This window comes from Brienomyrus brachyistius, chromosome 5 (genome assembly GCF_023856365.1).
Source record: "Brienomyrus brachyistius isolate T26 chromosome 5, BBRACH_0.4, whole genome shotgun sequence".
Taxonomy (NCBI): Eukaryota; Metazoa; Chordata; class Actinopteri; order Osteoglossiformes; family Mormyridae; genus Brienomyrus; species Brienomyrus brachyistius.
This window is the reverse complement of record NC_064537.1, coordinates 9,379,374-9,396,745: the sequence shown is the minus strand read 5'-3', so window position 1 is coordinate 9,396,745 and position 17,372 is coordinate 9,379,374. Positions and strand designations below refer to the sequence as shown.

General features: G+C 44.0%; 2 protein-coding genes and 1 non-coding gene across 10 annotated transcripts; 1 reads left to right on the top strand and 2 right to left on the bottom strand.

Annotated features, from left to right (window-relative positions):
* Positions 1–7,849, bottom strand: hmgxb4a (HMG box domain containing 4a). 7 transcript variants are annotated; one of them, XM_049013989.1, is made up of 13 exons: positions 7,825–7,849; positions 5,104–5,179; positions 4,847–4,986; positions 4,543–4,621; positions 3,740–4,381; positions 3,088–3,315; positions 2,774–2,976; positions 2,610–2,691; positions 2,157–2,221; positions 1,827–1,929; positions 1,334–1,521; positions 979–1,101; positions 1–296 (listed from the first exon to the last, which is right to left on the bottom strand). In XM_049013989.1, the coding sequence occupies exons 2-13, from the start codon at positions 5,138–5,140 to the stop codon at positions 252–254; spliced, it is 1,935 nt and encodes a 644-aa protein (XP_048869946.1). In that variant the 5' UTR covers positions 5,141–5,179; positions 7,825–7,849; the 3' UTR covers positions 1–251. The 7 variants fall into 7 exon arrangements, with proteins under 7 accessions (XP_048869946.1, XP_048869952.1, XP_048869945.1 ...); XM_049013995.1 differs by lacking the exon at positions 7,825–7,849 and adding an exon at positions 6,026–6,345 and having other exon boundaries at positions 3,088–3,264; XM_049013988.1 differs by lacking the exon at positions 7,825–7,849 and adding an exon at positions 6,026–6,168.
* Positions 7,850–8,074: 225 nt separating this feature from the next.
* Positions 8,075–8,146, bottom strand: trnae-cuc (transfer RNA glutamic acid (anticodon CUC)). The gene has a single exon. It is a non-coding gene; the product is annotated as a tRNA-Glu (tRNA).
* A 2,029-nt stretch (positions 8,147–10,175) lies between these two features.
* On the top strand, positions 10,176–15,512 carry hmox1a (heme oxygenase 1a). Of its 2 annotated transcripts, none has more exons than XM_049013996.1 (12): positions 10,176–10,331; positions 10,494–10,545; positions 10,890–11,001; positions 11,402–11,617; positions 11,738–12,010; positions 12,615–12,708; positions 12,998–13,043; positions 13,357–13,468; positions 13,781–13,996; positions 14,117–14,389; positions 14,532–14,616; positions 14,847–15,512. In XM_049013996.1, the coding sequence occupies exons 2-12, from the start codon at positions 10,496–10,498 to the stop codon at positions 14,960–14,962; spliced, it is 1,593 nt and encodes a 530-aa protein (XP_048869953.1). In that variant the 5' UTR covers positions 10,176–10,331; positions 10,494–10,495; the 3' UTR covers positions 14,963–15,512. The 2 variants fall into 2 exon arrangements, with proteins under 2 accessions (XP_048869953.1, XP_048869954.1); XM_049013997.1 differs by having other exon boundaries at positions 10,206–10,331; positions 10,476–10,545.
* The last annotated feature ends 1,860 nt before the right edge of the window (positions 15,513–17,372 follow it).

Genomic DNA, 17,372 nt, shown 5'->3' with positions numbered 1-17,372 from the left:
TTTAAAAATATTCACTAAAATAGGTTTAATTGGAAAAAAACAGTAATAAAACAAAAAATTAAAAAGACAGAAACAAGCGATTAAAAGCAAAGTTAAAACTACAACTGTCCACATGTATCCAAAGCTGGACCGTGACTCCAAGCTGGTCCTTAGGACGTGCTGCCTGCCCCCCCCCCGAGGTGTCAGGTGGGCACGCTCCGTCGCCATGGTACCACTTCCTGCCTGGCACTGTCGGGGATCCCCCATGGTCCTCACAGTCCTGGCATCACGTAGGCAATGTTGTCCAGAGTGTTGGACTGAAAGAGAACAGAGAGAAACAGGAATTAAAGGCTTGGACTCTCACAGGGAAGTATGAGCAAATAGGTCTTTCACTTCGTGAAGGAGGGAGAAATTTAGATATACAGGCAGTTCTTGCCTCATACAAGCCATCCGATCCACAGACCCTTAAGCAAATCAAATTTTACGCATGTCGGATTTACCCCCCCCCCCCCCCCCCCCCAAGCAAAACCTAATAGCAAAACACTCATTACCCAACAATTTACCAGTAATGTATACTAAAGAGCACATATTACACAAATGAAAAGATTAGAAAGTTTAGACATATTTTCAGTGTTAGTACTTCCATTAACTATGCATCTTGGATATCCATCCATCCATCCATCCATCCATTTTCCAAACCGCTTATCCTACTGGGTTGCGGGGGGTCCGGAGCCTATCCCGGAAGCAATGGGCACGAGGCAGGGAACAACCCAGGATGGGGGGCCAGCCCATCGCAGGGCACACTCACACACCAGTCACTCACACATGCACACCTATGGGCAATTTAGCAACTCCAGTTAGCCTCAGCATGTTTTTGGACTGTGGGGGGATGCATCTTGGATATTTATTGCCTAAATCCAGATTTATGTAAGTTGGGTAAATTGAGAAGATGGGAAAATGAAAAAAGGTGGTGAGAGAGAGAGACGGTCGACGTCCCACCAGCACGCGCCGCGGACAGCCGTTCAGTTCTGGGACCTGGGCGGTGAGACAGGTCAGGGGTCCCAGGGCACACAGGATGGAGTCCAGCAAAACGGACAGGCTGCCCGACACGGCCACCATGCCCTGGGGGACACCGAGGAGGAGGACACGCGCTTAGTCCCTTCCCAGTGTTTCTGTGGCAACATCACTGCGGCAAGTTAAAACTTACAACAGATGCAAGATCCCAGACTTAACATTAAACATGTTTCTTGTGCTGTTTTGCCATCATATTTGACTAAAATATCAGCAAACAAACTTGCTAACCCCCCCCCCCCCCCCCCCAAATATGCTCTGGTCTTCTATGACATATACTAGCCTCTGTCTCCTGTAGCCGATGCCCAATGAGCGAGAGAGACTCTCCCAGCAACTGCAGGTGAGCGGCAGCGTCAATGGGGTCCACTTCTGGGACACGTGCAGGAGACAGGGACACACCCACGGAGGTTCGATTGGGGGACAGAACAACTGATCCCCCTCCGCTTCCTCCTGCTGTCCCCTTCAGTGGGCCTGGGGAAGGGGACAGAGGACAGGGGACGGCACACTTACTCTGTGCTCTCTTTCTGAAACCATATGGTCACATATTTCTATGACATTTCTACAGGTCAGGGAAATAGACTTCGGGACAAAAATGCTGAACCTCTAGTAGAGGGTTGCCAATTAAACAGTTTTTTTTCCACCTACGAAAATGTTTTTAATCTCTATCCTGTGGCTTGAACTTCCCCATTAAGCGAAATAAGCAACATTCCCCTAAAAGGCTGGCTGATGGTTGATGGGTCACTGGGCCGCCGATGCGCCTGAGTGCTCATGATCACCTTTGACTTTGCTGCCTTCAGACCCCGAGATCTTGCGCTTGACTGTTGTAGCTTCTGCTTTGTTCTGCTTGTGTTGCAGATACTGAGCTTTCTGTCTCCACACCTGAAGAGCAGCGGGGAGAAACAGTCAGCAGTCTGATCACATGTCGATATTCAATGTTTGAACTGTTGTACTGATTTATTTAGGATGGAAGTATACTGGGCTGAATTGTAGTCGTATTAAAATATACAAAAAGCAGCTCAAAAACTGTCACATCAAGAGACAGCCTGACCACTGATGGTAAATCTAACACAGCAAAATGGCTTATTTCATCTTTCAAAACAACTAACCTGTTTGTCTTTTTCAGGCAATTGTTTCCACACCTCTGCGAGTTTTTTACTCAACTCCCCGAAAACTGCAATAAAACAAAACACTTTACAAATTGTGTTTACATAAATCAGAACATTAAATGTATTAAAAACTTTTATGAATTCCATGAATTGTAATCTATTACTGCAGATTTCCCCTCCTGTCGACACTTCATCCGACAGCAAAACAAACAAAATTATCCATCCATTTTCCAAACCAGCTTATCCTTCTGGGTCGCGGGAACAAACTAAATTAGACCTGCATATTTCATATATACATCCGTTGTCTTTTTGCCCCCCCAAACAACACATGGTATCTTTCTGTTCTCTGCGTGGTTCATTGTTTTATCTGACATGCAATTTACGGGGGTTCAACAGAGAGCAACCGTGATGGTGACCATGACAGAGGCAGGAAGCAGTGTGAGGGACACAGACCCAGTCCTGGCTGCTCGGCATTGATGTTCACCCTGTACTCCTTACAGAACACCTGGTATGCAGTCATGTTTTTCTTCTTGGGCTGCCAAAACAAAAGAACACCTTTATACGGAGAGCAGACGGCGACGCACATACAATTCCAAACTTCCTGTCGCATTCCTGACCTTCTCTTTTTCCCTCTCCAACTTTTCCCTGTCCTTATCCTCCTTTTTCTTCTTCTTCTCGCTCTGCGATTCACCGCTGTGGTGGTGAGCGGAGACTGGAGAAGCCATCGCGTAAAGCCCGACTCCCGTGCTGTGATTGGCTGACCCGTGGGAATGGGCGTGGCTTCGGGAAACCTCCCCGGAAGACAGGAGGAGAGACGTCCCTGTACAGGAAACAGGGGCAGGGCTTATTATCTTTTGCACACACCTCAATAACACCTGAGCAAACAAAACACAGAATGTCGTGCTCGTCCACGCAACGCCTGGCATCTCACCTGACAAACCCTTTTTACTACCCACTCGATTGTGCTTTTTTTCTCTTCCGCTTTTGTCCTTCTCCCTATCCCTCTCTTTCTCCTTTTTCTTCTTGCTTTTCTTGCTCTTCTTCTTCTTTTTGGTTAGCTGAGTGTACGAGTCATCTATCACCAGCTCGCCCGCCTCCAATTCACCGCCTGAAGAAGAGGTTTCTCCACCCATCAAGCCAAGGGCTCCACCATAGTGCCCTGATAGGTTAATGCAGACCTCCATGACTTTAATATTGTAAAAGAGCAATTCACATGATGCTAAAAGGTCCAAGTATCACAGTGTAAAACTAAAACATTATTTACAAAAGGCGGAACATTTCACCTAAAGTGAGACCAAGCAGAAAATGAATATCTGATACCCAAGATTAGAAAAAACACTGTTTGAATTCAGTAAAATTGAAAAAAATGAGTAAAAATGCTATGCCTGAACATTCAAACGCGATGCTGACAGGTTTTGATGAATAGCCTGCACATAAAAATAAGTCTGAAAAGGGGAAGATTCAACTTTTTCAAGTCACTCATAACCCAATGTGGTTTAGTAGAATTTGAACTTATATAAATAAATACAAATAATTGTGTGGAGGTGGTGTGGGAGGTGGGTATCAGTGAGGAGCATGATTACCTTCCAGCTCCACTTCCTCCCCCACCACAGGAAGTGGATCCCTGCTCTGCTGCCTCTTCTTGGGGGACTTGGACAGTAGCATCCTGTCTCTGTCCTTCTCCTTCTTTGAGCTCCCTTTCTTAGCACCGGAGGAGGCTGAGGAGGATGAGGAAGAGTGTGGCGGGAACGGGAATCCCTCAGATGTGCCTCCTTCGCCCTTCTCCTTCGGTGAAAGGATGAGCTTCATCTTCAGGCCCTCCGCCTCCCTGAGGGTCAGGGGCTCGCCCACCCCCGTGCTGCTGTTGCTGCTCTTACCACCCCCGCTTAGATACAGTGTCGATTTAGAGGAGTGCTTTTTAGAAGAGGATGACGATGATGAGAATGAGCGGGAGTGGGAAGAAGAGTGGCTCTTGCTGGTTCCATGCCCTCCCTCGCGCCTCCGCTCCTTGGAGGAGGAATGAGAGGACGATGGGGGGTAGGAGGGCTTCTTGTGTAGGTGCGGGTTGGGCTCGGAGCCCGTGGCCATCGGGGAGGTGATGGCCTGCAGGAGACCCATGGCAGTGTCTGTAGAGTGGGGGGGGTGGGAGGAGGAGGACAGAGACAGGGAGCCGTCGGAGGACTTGCGTTTCTTTTTGTGCACTGGGGGGCCAGATCCTTGGAGGTCTGCGGAAGATGTTTTAGAACATCAGGGAGCAGAAAATCAAAAATATATACCAGGGACCCTTGGGCCAAATTAATCTCAGTCAATTTAAATTCCCACCACCAGATGTGCCATGTCCCCCCCCCCCCCCCCCCGTACGTAGCAGCCTAAAGCAGCCCCTCACCTCTGTAAAAAAAGTCTTCATCAAAGTGCTTTTTCTTCTTCTTGTGAGATTCCCCCCCCAGTAGAAACAGTTCAGAGTCCTGAAAGGAGAAATGATGGTAAAATGCAACCAATAAACACATTAAATGCATTTAAAACTTTTAACTCAGATACGTCAGAAAATATCAGCTCAGGCAGGTAAAGCAGTGCATGGCTGTAGTAAAGCACAACATCCACAATTATGGAAAGGGAAAAAAATCATTAATAGGAAAAACTCAGAGCACAGACACAATGGAAAAAACAATGGAAAAACCCACACCCTTTACCTTGGGCCGTTTCTTGGCGGACTTGCGCACCTGAGCGGCAATCTCTTCCTCCTCTCGGAGCAGGTCTTTGTAAGATCTCCTCTTCTCTCTCTGACTACGTCCTGCTACCAGACCCACATCCCCCTCCATACCTGACACCTCTGGCAAAGGAAGGAGGGCGGAGCCACACCAATGTCATAACTGTCCTTAAGCATGAAGCCTACAAGCCTTTTTAAACCAGAAAGCGTGAAGAATGTCAGTTAAGGCAGATCCCTTACCGATCAAGCCTTTCTTCTTTATCTCCTCAAATGCCATGATCCCATTCAAAGCGGCATCCGGGCAGTCTCTACCTCACTGACTCGAGAGAGGAAACAGTAGTAGACCTTATTAGCTTAGAAGTTGGGTAACGACGAAGTTTTACAAAAAGCCATAATATTCTTTCATTACCAACACGACTATCATATACACCATTGACTTATACTGGTCCAATTGCATAACAAATTACGTTACCGGAATATAAATAGTATTTCAACAAATAGATTTCAGAACATTCTTGTTCTCAGAAATTCTAACATACTCGGGTGCAAATTTATTTCCGACCACACGTGATTAAACTGCGATTAACACAAACAAGCTCATGAACAGACATTAAAATGCCGTTAGCAGAATACATGTAATACGGTAACTTGCGCTTTGACGTTATCCGAATAATCAATGGCTCGAAACTGTCAAACGCCCAGCTGATCGTAGGGTTCACGTCTGTCATGTAAGCCATGCGACCGAGATCAGCATCTCTCTGCATAGCTGCTCGTATTTTTCTCCCGTTAAGCTATAGTTTCGAGATTTACAGCACCACCAGATTAAGCGAAAGAAGATAAATAAAGGAAAGCGGTGGCGGATTTAATTGAGTTTACACCTTTTCCCGCCTACGTTTGAACACAAACACACCCCCTTTCGCCCGGTCGGTCCTTCCCGACTCGGCCGCCGCGAACCGGAAGCGTCACCTACCCGGTCAAGACCGACCACTCTAGCCCGCTCGGCGCCGCGCGGAATAGGCCTACACGGGGCTCCAGTAAACCAAACCCGGGGCTTCGCGCCTAGTGCTCCGTTTTACATTCTGCGCGTGGCTCCGGGCCACGCCGAGGCCAGCGGCGGCCAGGAACGAGGGATGCGAAGGTCCATATTAAATCAAGCTATTACCTTAGCAGCGTTCCAGTTTACGCGCCGGCAGCCGCCATCTTTGTATTCATCGGTAAACAAATGGCTGCGCATGGAGACGGAGGGAGGGAGCGAGCGCGATGCCCTGGGAGGGGTTCGGCCAGCCTCACCAGCACTGCTCGTTGAATTTCACGTAATTTTAATATAAATTCCTGCGCTTATGACAAAAAAGTCATGCTTTGACTCTGTACTCATAATTTGTGTCTTAGTCGCAGTTTGCATTGTTCACTGGATCAGTCATAATCTTAACCAAAAAGTTGTTGTAAAGTGATGTATCAAGTAATAAATGGATGTTTCCTAAACCATATTCTGTTAGACTTATACACAGACATCTTTCCCCTCCTGGGCATCCATACGTATTTATAACCAGAAAATACATTTGATAATTAAAAGGAAAAACATGAATGAAACTTTGGAAGTACATTTTAATGATTAGCCATATTGTTACAAAGGGGAGATAGTAAAGGCTCTTAATACTACAAATTTTCTATTTGTATTGAAGAATGTAAATGTTATTAACAGGAAAAGAAGCACTCTGCGACATGTTTTGTAATTGACCGCAAGATCAATACAGGAGAATACAGATACGCCACTAAGTTACACATATAACCAAGGGTGCTGGGGGGGCATGGAGGTTCAGTACTTTTTAGAGGCGCCAAAAACTACCGTCGAGCATCCCCTGCTCGGAGCAAAATCTACGCAGGGTCCGTCATTTCTTCATACTGAAAGTACCAAACGACGTACTTTCTAGGTATGCTACAGCATGTAACCAGTGTTTTATTATAAATAATCTGGTGATTTACCATTGGGGTATATCTGGCTGTTTATCTATTTAATTCGTTGTTTCACATTAGCACCACGTTTATTAAAAGTACCTGAAACTGTCCCAATATCTACATGTGAACTGGCCTCATTCCAAGGTCCAGTACGAGTCTCGTTAGCTTTAAGGCTTACTGTTATTTTATTCTCTTTTAGCTGATGCTTAGATTCCCCCCTCATCTCCATGTAAACTGTACCTCAGGCATTCTCCCTGGCCTGTAGTCATCAAGCTCTTGCACTCCCCCTGCGGGTGAAAAGTCGTAGTGCAATTTCTTGCACAATTTTTTTCTGTGGTTATCCACCAGACCAACAGAAATAAACGGTTAAGGTTCACATTAATCATCCCAGTAAAGTTCCTCAGTGGTACATAAATTCTATCCATCCATTTTTCAAACTGCTTATCCTTCTGGGTCACGGGGGGTCCGGAGCCTATGGGAATGAGGCAGGGAACAACCCAGGACGGGGGGCCAGCCCATCACAGGGTGCACTCACACATACACTCCTATGGGCAATTTAGTAACTCCAATTAGACTCAGCATGTCTTTGGACTCCATACACGTGTAACCCAGGCAGAGACTCGAACCTGGGTCCCAGAGGTGTGATGCAACAGTGCTAACCACTGCACCACCATGCTGCACCTGGTACATCAATTTTCTCATGGAAGTTGAAACAACATAAGGCCACATTATTGAACTATGAAAAAATATAAGTAAATAACTTTAAAAAACTGTAGTACATTAAGTGTACTGACAATTTACATACAAGTATACATGAACTTCAGAACTCCAAAGATTAATTTCCCTTTTTCACATCCGTAACAATATCTCAGAACTGAAAAGCAAAAAGGCTAATTTACCTTGGAAGGACCAGATAAAAATAAGTCTCTTTACCCATGTTTGACATTTAACATTGTGTAAACTAGACAACAGCTGATATAAACAACTATGTTGGTTATACTTTACCCTGCATGGACGGCACTCAGATGAGGTGCGCAAAAAACAGACAAGTGCAGAGGGCGGGAAAACCAGGAACTAGGAAACCAGAAGTGGGGCTGAAAGACAAATGTGGAATATACTCGGTCAAACTTAAGAACTAATCCTGTACCTCAGATGTGGGACTGCAGGTAATGAGGACCATCATTCCACAAACGACATCTATCAGAAGACTTCATTAATCCCGGAGGAAAGTGCTGAAACACGTGAAAAACTTTCATTCCCTGACCGGGAATCGAACCCGGGCCGCGGCGGTGAGAGCGCCGAATCCTAACCACTAGACCACCAGGGAAGATATCGAAGCGAAAAACACTATATAAGATGGTAGCCAACAAGAGCCATGGGCAGTAAAAAAAAAAACGATAATCGGGACCCAAAACCACTTGTCATAACGCTGGCAACGACGACAACCCCCCAAGAGACACATTATGCGATCTTATTCTGCGTTACAGAACGAGACGAACCAAACACAGGAAAAGCGGTAGATCTCAAAGGAAATCTAATATGTCCGACAAGGTGAAAGGAAAAAGCTTCGAAAACAAGAACAAAATGATTCAGTCAGTTGATACGGCCCTTCCGGTACAGCTACAGTACATTTTTTTCAACCCGTTAGAGCAATAACGTTGTGCTCCTACAAAAAAGGGGTTACATTTACTTGTGTATTTTTTTCGTTTTAACATTACGAATTAGTCGTAAAAACAATAAATTGGGAATCAGTTGCTTGTTAAAAATTTTGACTGCGCCTTTTCGGTAATGCAACAGAAATGTTACTGTTCCAATAAAAGAGAAAAATATATTGTTAAAGAATCGTGAGGGAAAATCTCGATTTAAATCCCGAGTGGGGAAAACATCCTGACTCATATTTTATCCACAATCGTGCAGCCACGCCAGTAAGCAATAATCACTGCCCTGTTTAAATGAGATTGAGAGATTGTACCATTGGCTCAGGGCAAGATCACGGGACAGGCTTCACACCCGATCAAACAAGAAGAAGCAGGTATGTCAGAATACATCATTTTAACAAAAAACATCATTTGTGATTGCCGCTGGCGGTTTTTTTTTCTTTGTACGCCTAGCATAGGCATTTTTTTGCAAGGAAAAGGGAGATGAAGTTTTCCATGTGCTTATATACCGGTGACATCGTTGCTTTTACAGTTTAGCTTCACGGAAATACTGAACGGTGGTTTATTTCACATGTAGCCTGTGTTTTTAAACGGCAAAATCCGTATCGTATGGGCCTGTATCCGGCAGCTCTTTGTTAAAAAAGGACGCATTGCAAACCGTGCAGATAGATACAGAAACTAACAGCTGGTTCTAAATCAAATAAACGTTTAACAATAAACCTCCCTTAAATAAATATAAACAAAAACGTCTCTTTTTAAATAGCAAACTAGGTTGATGGCAAGTCGTAGATCCAATCGGCTTATGACTGTAGATATGAGGTTTCAAATACAATATTTAGTTATAGTGAAGTATACATGACAGAGAAAGACGAACTTGTTAGATCAATGCAGCTACCAGCCCGAACACGGCCCGCCTCCTTCCCCTGCCTCTGGTAGCTTTTGCCGAGTCACGGTTTCACCCCCCCCCCTTTCCTCTCCCCACGCCTTCAGCTCCCTCCCTTAATGCTGCGTCATGGTAGAGATTTAAAGTCACAGACCTTTTTTTTTTAATCTCGGTGAATCTCAGCGCCAGACAAAACGGCGCTGCGGACACTTAATCAGCCTGTAAAAAGTAATTTTATGCTTCATTATCACCTGCAGCGTGGAAGCACCTATTGATCAGTTTAATTTAACTTGGCACATTAATGTTTTATAGCCCATAAGTACTAATGTCAGATAAACAATCAAAAAGCCGACAGAACAGGGATGTGGAGATCTTTCTTTAAAAACATCAAAACATGAAATATAGAAATGCTTTATACAGTTAAATGATATTCATTTTGCATTAGTTACTTTTAAATGCAATTGCCAAACTTCTAATCTTCACTAATGTCAGAAAACAAATGCAGTTTATTTGGTTGTTTTAAACAGTCGTGTGAACTCTCTTTATAGGCAATTTCGTGTGTCAGCTTCCCGAAAACAACCAGACACTAAACCCAAACAGAAATGGAACTACTGTGTAGCAGAAGACAAAAGAGAAAACACGCCCATGTGATTCGTGTGAGCGGTCATTTCGCTAAGTCACGGTTTCATCACACTGCCCCTCTCCCCCCCCCGGCTGCAGAAATGTGCGCCGTCACGGTTTGCTCGGTCCCTGCCTTCTTTTTCCTCTCTGCAGCGTATTATGGCACTGTTGAGTCAACAGTCTCACTTCCTTTTATTACAAAGGAGGGAGGAGGGTTTACACAGGATATAAAAGGAGATTGTAACAGCGAGTCGATTCAAGTTCAGAAGTACCTCCGATTGGAGCTCAGAGGAGCCTGCCAAAGAAACCTATACAAATAAACACAGACGAGACAAAGAAGCTGATCGCAGGTAAGAAGATATAAGAAAAATAGCCTACTAGAAATGTAATGATTACGTTTCGGTATTTGCTTGTATTTTTGAATGCCACCGTTATTAAAATATACTGTAATTTTACGAAGACTTCTTAACTTTAATTGTTCAACGCATTGACAGAAACGTCCTTATTCACAGAGATGGACAGTGGTGACAAGAGACAGACCGAAACGGTCCAGAGCACAGAAAGGTATTTCCTTCAAAACTTTTCCACAGCTGTTACATATTTTTATAACCCTTTTTCCCTCGCTGCATTTATGTGCAGTGATTTAATTTCTTTTTTCAACGGTTTTGCGGGCGTTCCCACAGAAAGACGCAGCAGTTTGGTGTTAAAATGCATTATCCACCACACGAGATGCGCATTAGTCCTCCTCTGTTCTTGTTCTGCTTCTCGCCGCCGTAATTTCGCTGGATCCGCATGCCTTTGTTTATATTGTAGCCGGTCTCTCGCAGCGCCGCGCTGATTCTCTCGTCACACATGGCCATCAATGTGTCCCTTTGTGTTCATGTGTCTCTATCTATCCCTCTCCCCAGCGATCTGTCAGAGCAAATAAAGACCGCGACAAAGGAGAGCCACGTCAGAGCGGAGAACACGCAGCTTATGCAGAGCTTCCAGAAGGGGCAAATAACTCTGCCGCAGTATAAGGTAATAATCAGACATCTTAAGTAAATAATTATGCTTCACTAAGCACACAGTACTGTGCAATGCCACGTAAACCTCACACACTCGCATTAAGCTACTTATCTGTCAATTCAAAGCAAATTTTAAGTGTTTTTATGTAGCTATTCGTGTCAAATATAGCAAGGTCACTCCTAGGACTCAAACCTGCAACTTTAAGGTTACAAATGTGTGTCCTTAACTAATAAACGTCCCATTTCCATTTACAAATCTCACATTTACACAAATTCGCATATGACTGTGATGAAAATAATAATAATTTTTCTGTGGTCACTGCTAATCAGACACATTGATGTCCTATCACTCCATGTAGGGTCAGTTACTTCTAGCGTGTATGATGCATATTAACCTCTCTCTCTGCTCACAGCTCCTCCTGTTCTCGCTGTATGAGATCTATAACGCTCTGGAAGAGGAACTGGACAGAAATGCCTCCCATCCAAGCGTGGCACCAATATACTTTCCCCAAGAACTGGCCCGACTTGAGTCACTGAAGAAGGACCTCGCACACTTTTATGGACAAAACTGGAGGGAGAGAGTCATTGTCCCTGCAGCTACACAGAGATACTCACAGAGGCTGAGACAGGTACTGCTTCTATTCCGGTTTAATTTACTTTTAGATTGTTTGCTTGTTAATGTTGTAGTACTTATCTCAGAAGGTTTTGTCCACATATTCATACTTGGCATCTTTCCCTCTTGTTCACAGCTGGGCAAAGAAAATCCAGAATATCTAGTGGCCCATGCCTACACCCGTTACCTTGGAGATCTGTCAGGGGGGCAGGTCCTGGGACGCATTACCCAGAAGTCCCTGGGGCTGATGAATGGGGAGGGTCTGTCCTTCTTCTCTTTCCCTGGGGTGAGCAGCCCAAATCGCTTCAAGCAGCTGTACAGAAGCAGGATGAACAGCATCGAGCTGACGGAGGAGGAGAGGAAGGGCCTGCTGGAGGAGGCGGTCAGAGCTTTCCAGCTCAATATCGAGGTGAGGGGGAGGCCTGTGGGGGGGTGGAAGAGGAGAGGGGAGGGGGCTGAAAGTGATGAGCAAGATCAGGGAGAACAACAAGTGTGAAGATGCAAACAGTTAATGGACAGAAGATACTTCAGCTCAAGACTTGAATTGCAGTTTCACTGGCAGGAAATAAACAGTGCAATCCTGGCACATTTTTGTTCCTCAAGGTACAAACATTAACATACCCCCAATGGTACAAATGTAGTCCACAGAGTGCATTTCTGTACCGAGAACTTGACTAAAAGGTACATTTACCTACAACTAGGGTGCAACTGGCAGACCCTTGACGGTACGACCCCAGTGTCAAGTAATTGTACCCTGAAGGGTAAAAGTTTTGTTTTTTTCTGACAGTGTATCAGAAAGAGAGAGAACAGGAGAAAAACAGGAAGAGAAAGTCATTAAGTGGGAAGCAGCCGCAGAAAACACAAATGTACTTTTCATTGTAATGGGAACTGCGATGGATAGATGTCGCGTGTTCACTGTGCTGTGAAAAGCACTGTGACAGCGCGGGTGTGCCATGTGTGCGGGGGTCCTACTGCTGAGCGTAACGCGAGTCCTCTGTATAATTTCTTGGCAGGTGTTTGATGACCTCCTGAAGATGCAGATCGCTGCAGAGCCCGAAGCAGGCGTGCGGCAGAGACACGGAGTTCAGAATAACAACATGGCTCTAGGTAAGGAAGGCGAACGCAGATGCGTCCAGTGCCAAGCAGCGCAGGGGGGGGATCCTGGCTTTCTGATTGGACGCTCAGCGGATTGGCTTCAGCAGACACTCGAGCACAGATCGCGCATTGTGGTGTCACACAAAGCAGTTTGACACATTTGTAATGCCAACACAAGCCATCCATACAAAACTCTTATTTTTTTCTCTCCTTGCTCGTTTGACTACACTGAAGTGTGTCCAAATAGTTTTGTGTTGACATGATATTGACCCGCATTCCTAATGTTTTTTTTTGTACACAGAGACGGACAAAAACCATCCTAAAGAAGATGTTCAGATCAGTGGCAGGTAATGACCCCCTTTTCAGCTCCCTCTTCGCAAGTCTACAGCATGCATGTGCTCACTTGGAAAAGGCTTGTATATTAGCCCTTATTTTGAATGAAACCTTATTGTCATTATCCATTCAGTATAATGAAACATTGTTTCACTGCTTTCTGGACATTTAAAAAGTACTAAAAAAAGACCAAAAAAAAAACCAAGACCCCATATTAGATTCCTTGTTCTGCTACCTTATGGCTTGTATCACTGTACAGATCTAAGGCTGTGGTGTCTGCTCTAGTTTCAGCTTCTCTCAAACTAACATCCCTCTTTTTCTCCCCAGCGATTTGTCAGAGCAGATCAAGGCCGCGACAAAGGAGAACCACGTCAGGGCGGAGAACACCGAGCTCATGCTGAGCTTCCAGAGGGGGCAGATAACCCTGCCACAGTATAAGGTAGCACTGATCTCCGTCTGCATGGTACCACAAGCACACTCTGCTTTGGTCACCTCTATCACATTCATTGATCCGTATTTCTATATTTCACATTTCATAATCAGTTGAGTTTTCTTCCATCCAAATGCATAAGTTCTTATTCTCCAAATGGTAATAATAACCTACATATAAATTTAGCTGTTAGATTCATCTGACTTTAGTAATTTGGTGTTCATTTTTTGGTAGCTTGTTCAAGATAGTGAGGGTAAATGGTATATGGAGTCAGTCACCATGTACAGTAGGATGCATATTAACCTCTCTCTCTGCTCACAGCTCCTCCTGTTCTCGCTGTATGAGATCTATAACACTCTGGAAGAGGAACTGGACAGAAATGCCTCCCATCCAAGTGTGGCACCAATATACTTTCCCCAAGAACTGGCCCGACTTGAGTCACTGAAGAAGGACCTCGCACACTTTTATGGACAAAACTGGAGGGAGAGAGTCATTGTCCCTGCAGCTACACAGAGATACTCACAGAGGTTGAGACAGGTACTGCCTCTATTCCAGTTTAATTTGCTTTAAGATTGTTTGCTTGTTAATGTTGTAGTACTTATCTCAGAAGGTTTTGTCCACATATTCATACTTGGCATCTTTCCCTCTTGTTCACAGCTGGGCAAAGAAAATCCAGAATATCTAGTGGCCCATGCCTACACCCGTTACCTTGGAGATCTGTCAGGGGGGCAGGTCCTGGGACGCATTACCCAGAAGTCCCTGGGGCTGATGAATGGGGAGGGTCTGTCCTTCTTCTCTTTCCCTGGGGTGAGCAGCCCAAATCGCTTCAAGCAGCTGTACAGAAGCCGGATGAACAGCATCGAGCTGACGGAGGAGGAGAGGAAGGGCCTGCTGGAGGAGGCGGTCAGAGCTTTCCAGCTCAATATCGAGGTGAGGGGGAGGCCTGGGGGGGGGGGGGGCACACCATAGTTTCTCTCTTCTACTAGTGCTGTTTTAAATTGGATATGTTGTCGTTCTATTGAGAGACGCATGGTGCAGTAAAGTTGGGTACATTTACTATTTGTGCTCTTAGGTTTTTGACGATCTGCAGAAGATACTGAGCTTTACCGAGAGCCGACCTGACGTGCACCACAAACACTCTACTCTCAACACATCGGGTAAGACTTCCTGCCGAAAGACGTCCCACGTCACCGTTACTGTGAGCCCGTCTTCATGAACGCAAGTCCCACATGGCTCCATCATTGTCTACATTGTTAATCTACATTGACTGTAGTTGTATGTGCTTTAACCATTACCTGTGGTCATCATGCTACACCGCTGATATAACTGTGTATAGAAACTACAAAAAACATGAAGCAGTAATCATTTTTTTTTTTTTAATTTGCAGGAGGTAACCTGCGGACACAAGCCCCATCCTCACTCGTCCCTTCTTCCCTTCTTCGGTTAATTCTGGGCATCTGCGTTGCCTTAGCAACGGTGGGACTCGGAATATACGGATTTTGAAACGTTTTTTTTTTATTATTATTGAACCATAGAGGAAGTGAATAACAGGCACTTAAAGCTGCTGATTCTTAGCTGCTTCTCAAACGTTGCTTAAAATATTAATGCAGTTACACGTTCCCTGCAAGTACTTGGCTGCACGGTATAGCCCGTCTCTTCCCCTTCTGGGATTGCTCCAGTTTAAAACGTAGCATCTTGATGATAACCCAGCACTTTTAGTGTAATATGTAGCTCCAGTATGCAAATAACTCAGTTGGAGAGAGAGTGTGTGTGTGTGTGTGTGTGTGTGTGTGTGTGTGTGTGTGTGCGTGTGGTTTGGGGCTGGAACCACCTATGCAGTTTGTAAACACAACACTGTGTCTGGACAACAATCAATGCATTTAAAACAGACTTAATGTATTCTGAACCTATCTTTTTATACAGTATTTCTAACAAAAATGATTTGCAAAAGATATCATGCATTTGTTTGTTCTTGATATTGTGTAATTTTTAACATTTGTGTGTCAACAGAATTAAGTAACTTTATATTTTCTAATAAAACGATTCCATTATGCGTCAGGCTAAGTGTGATTAACAGCTTCCCATGAGTACAGCACCAAATCAAGCTTTAGCATCACAGCCGCGTTCATTCATCGCCCCTCGGGGACAAATAGTTTTTTTTTTTTTTTTTTTTTTTTTTGAATTTCCCATGATGGTTGGCTGACATGCGCCAAGTGAACACGTGATATCAGCCACCCAGAATATGCTACGGTGTGGTTCTCCCTAAACGACAGGTCGTCCTCAGTCTGGGACCTGGGTTATTACCATTAACAAATACTCAACATAAAAATATAAGAACATTTTCATAAACTGCTTCCAAAACTGAAATAAAATAAAACAAATGTGAAAAACGTAGTTAAATTTTTTAATATAAATTAAAATATAATTTTCCTAGAGTAATAATTTTAATTACCATTAATGATACCTGGAATGCCTTTTGGCCTGCAGTCTTTAGTACATATATAGAACACTGCGTATTGCAGTCTATCCCTAGGAGTAATATCACTAAAACTTAAACTGAACTACATGAAAACTAAAAAAATGCCTTTAAATTAAAAACTAATCACAATGAATAAAGCCACACTGGAAACTAAAATAAAACTAAACTAGACTGCAAATGACAATTGAAAATAGTATAAAAATAACCAAAAACCACTGGCTGGGTCCTTTTCAGTGATCTTGTTTGGGCGCTTTCCTTTGAGAAAAGAAACGCTCGTTTGCCTTGGATACTGATATACATCTCAGGGAAGAAACATCCGATTAGCAGAGTGCACTTAATATCTGTACACTCATGGGCACATCTACATTTAAAAAATGCACTCGGAAACACCCATCTGACACCATTTCAAAAAGAGGCCAACAAAACGTACGTAGACAAATAAACATCCTATGTTCTCTATAGTAAACCCCGAATGGCACAGACATCACCCTACAAACCTGTGTACCTCTGACAGGGCAGGGTATAAAGTCCATAGGGCACTTGGGCGTCCCTGCTTGCTGACAGTGACGGTAAAGGAATTAGGGCAAATAAACACAGTCACACAAACCAAACGGGGCACATTCATGTTGTCAACTGATATGCGATCTCTGTTTTGCAAATCGGGTTGCATTGGGCTTCCGGACATTTCTCATCTGGGGGGAGGGGGGTTCAAAATAGTGGTGATGAACCGATGATTCGTCACTGGTCTGGGAATCTACCCAAGGCGTTTGACAGGGAATAGCGGAATGTAACGGGAAACTTGAATTGTTTTCACTACACTTTTATCTATTAACTTCAGAAGTCTAATGGCCTAATCAACGCCACATTTAATGCTGATTGATATCCTAATGTTCTGCATTTCTATTGATTTACAATCAAAACAGCCGGTAACACTACATGATGGGGCAAAAGGTAGCAATATACATTGTATGTATTAATTAACCAGAAAATAAGTGCTAGTTACGTACTTATACCATGTTTGTTAATAATTAATCAGGACGCTGCATGGTTTGCTCGTGATTTGTTACTGAAGTGTTACTGACCAGCCTCGTTTACCTTTTGCTTTGTTTCTCAGCAATCACTGTAGCAATATATCAAAATATCATTGATGCTGTCATAAACAACATAAAACTGTTACTAATCATGTAAAAATTGTTCCGTCGCGGTTACAATACGATACAGTAAATGATCCGCCTATAAAATCCGCTTTTAATCTATCCCGTGTTATTGAACAGGGCAGATCGACTATCGTGGAAAAGCCTCGCCAACAGATGAACTTACAAAAAAATATACATTTTTATTTTTCTTCGACTCAAGTTGCAAAACTTAGCATATCTAATCTGTAAACAAGTGCATCCTTTAGCCAAGGGAAAAGGTTCAACGACAAGAATAAAA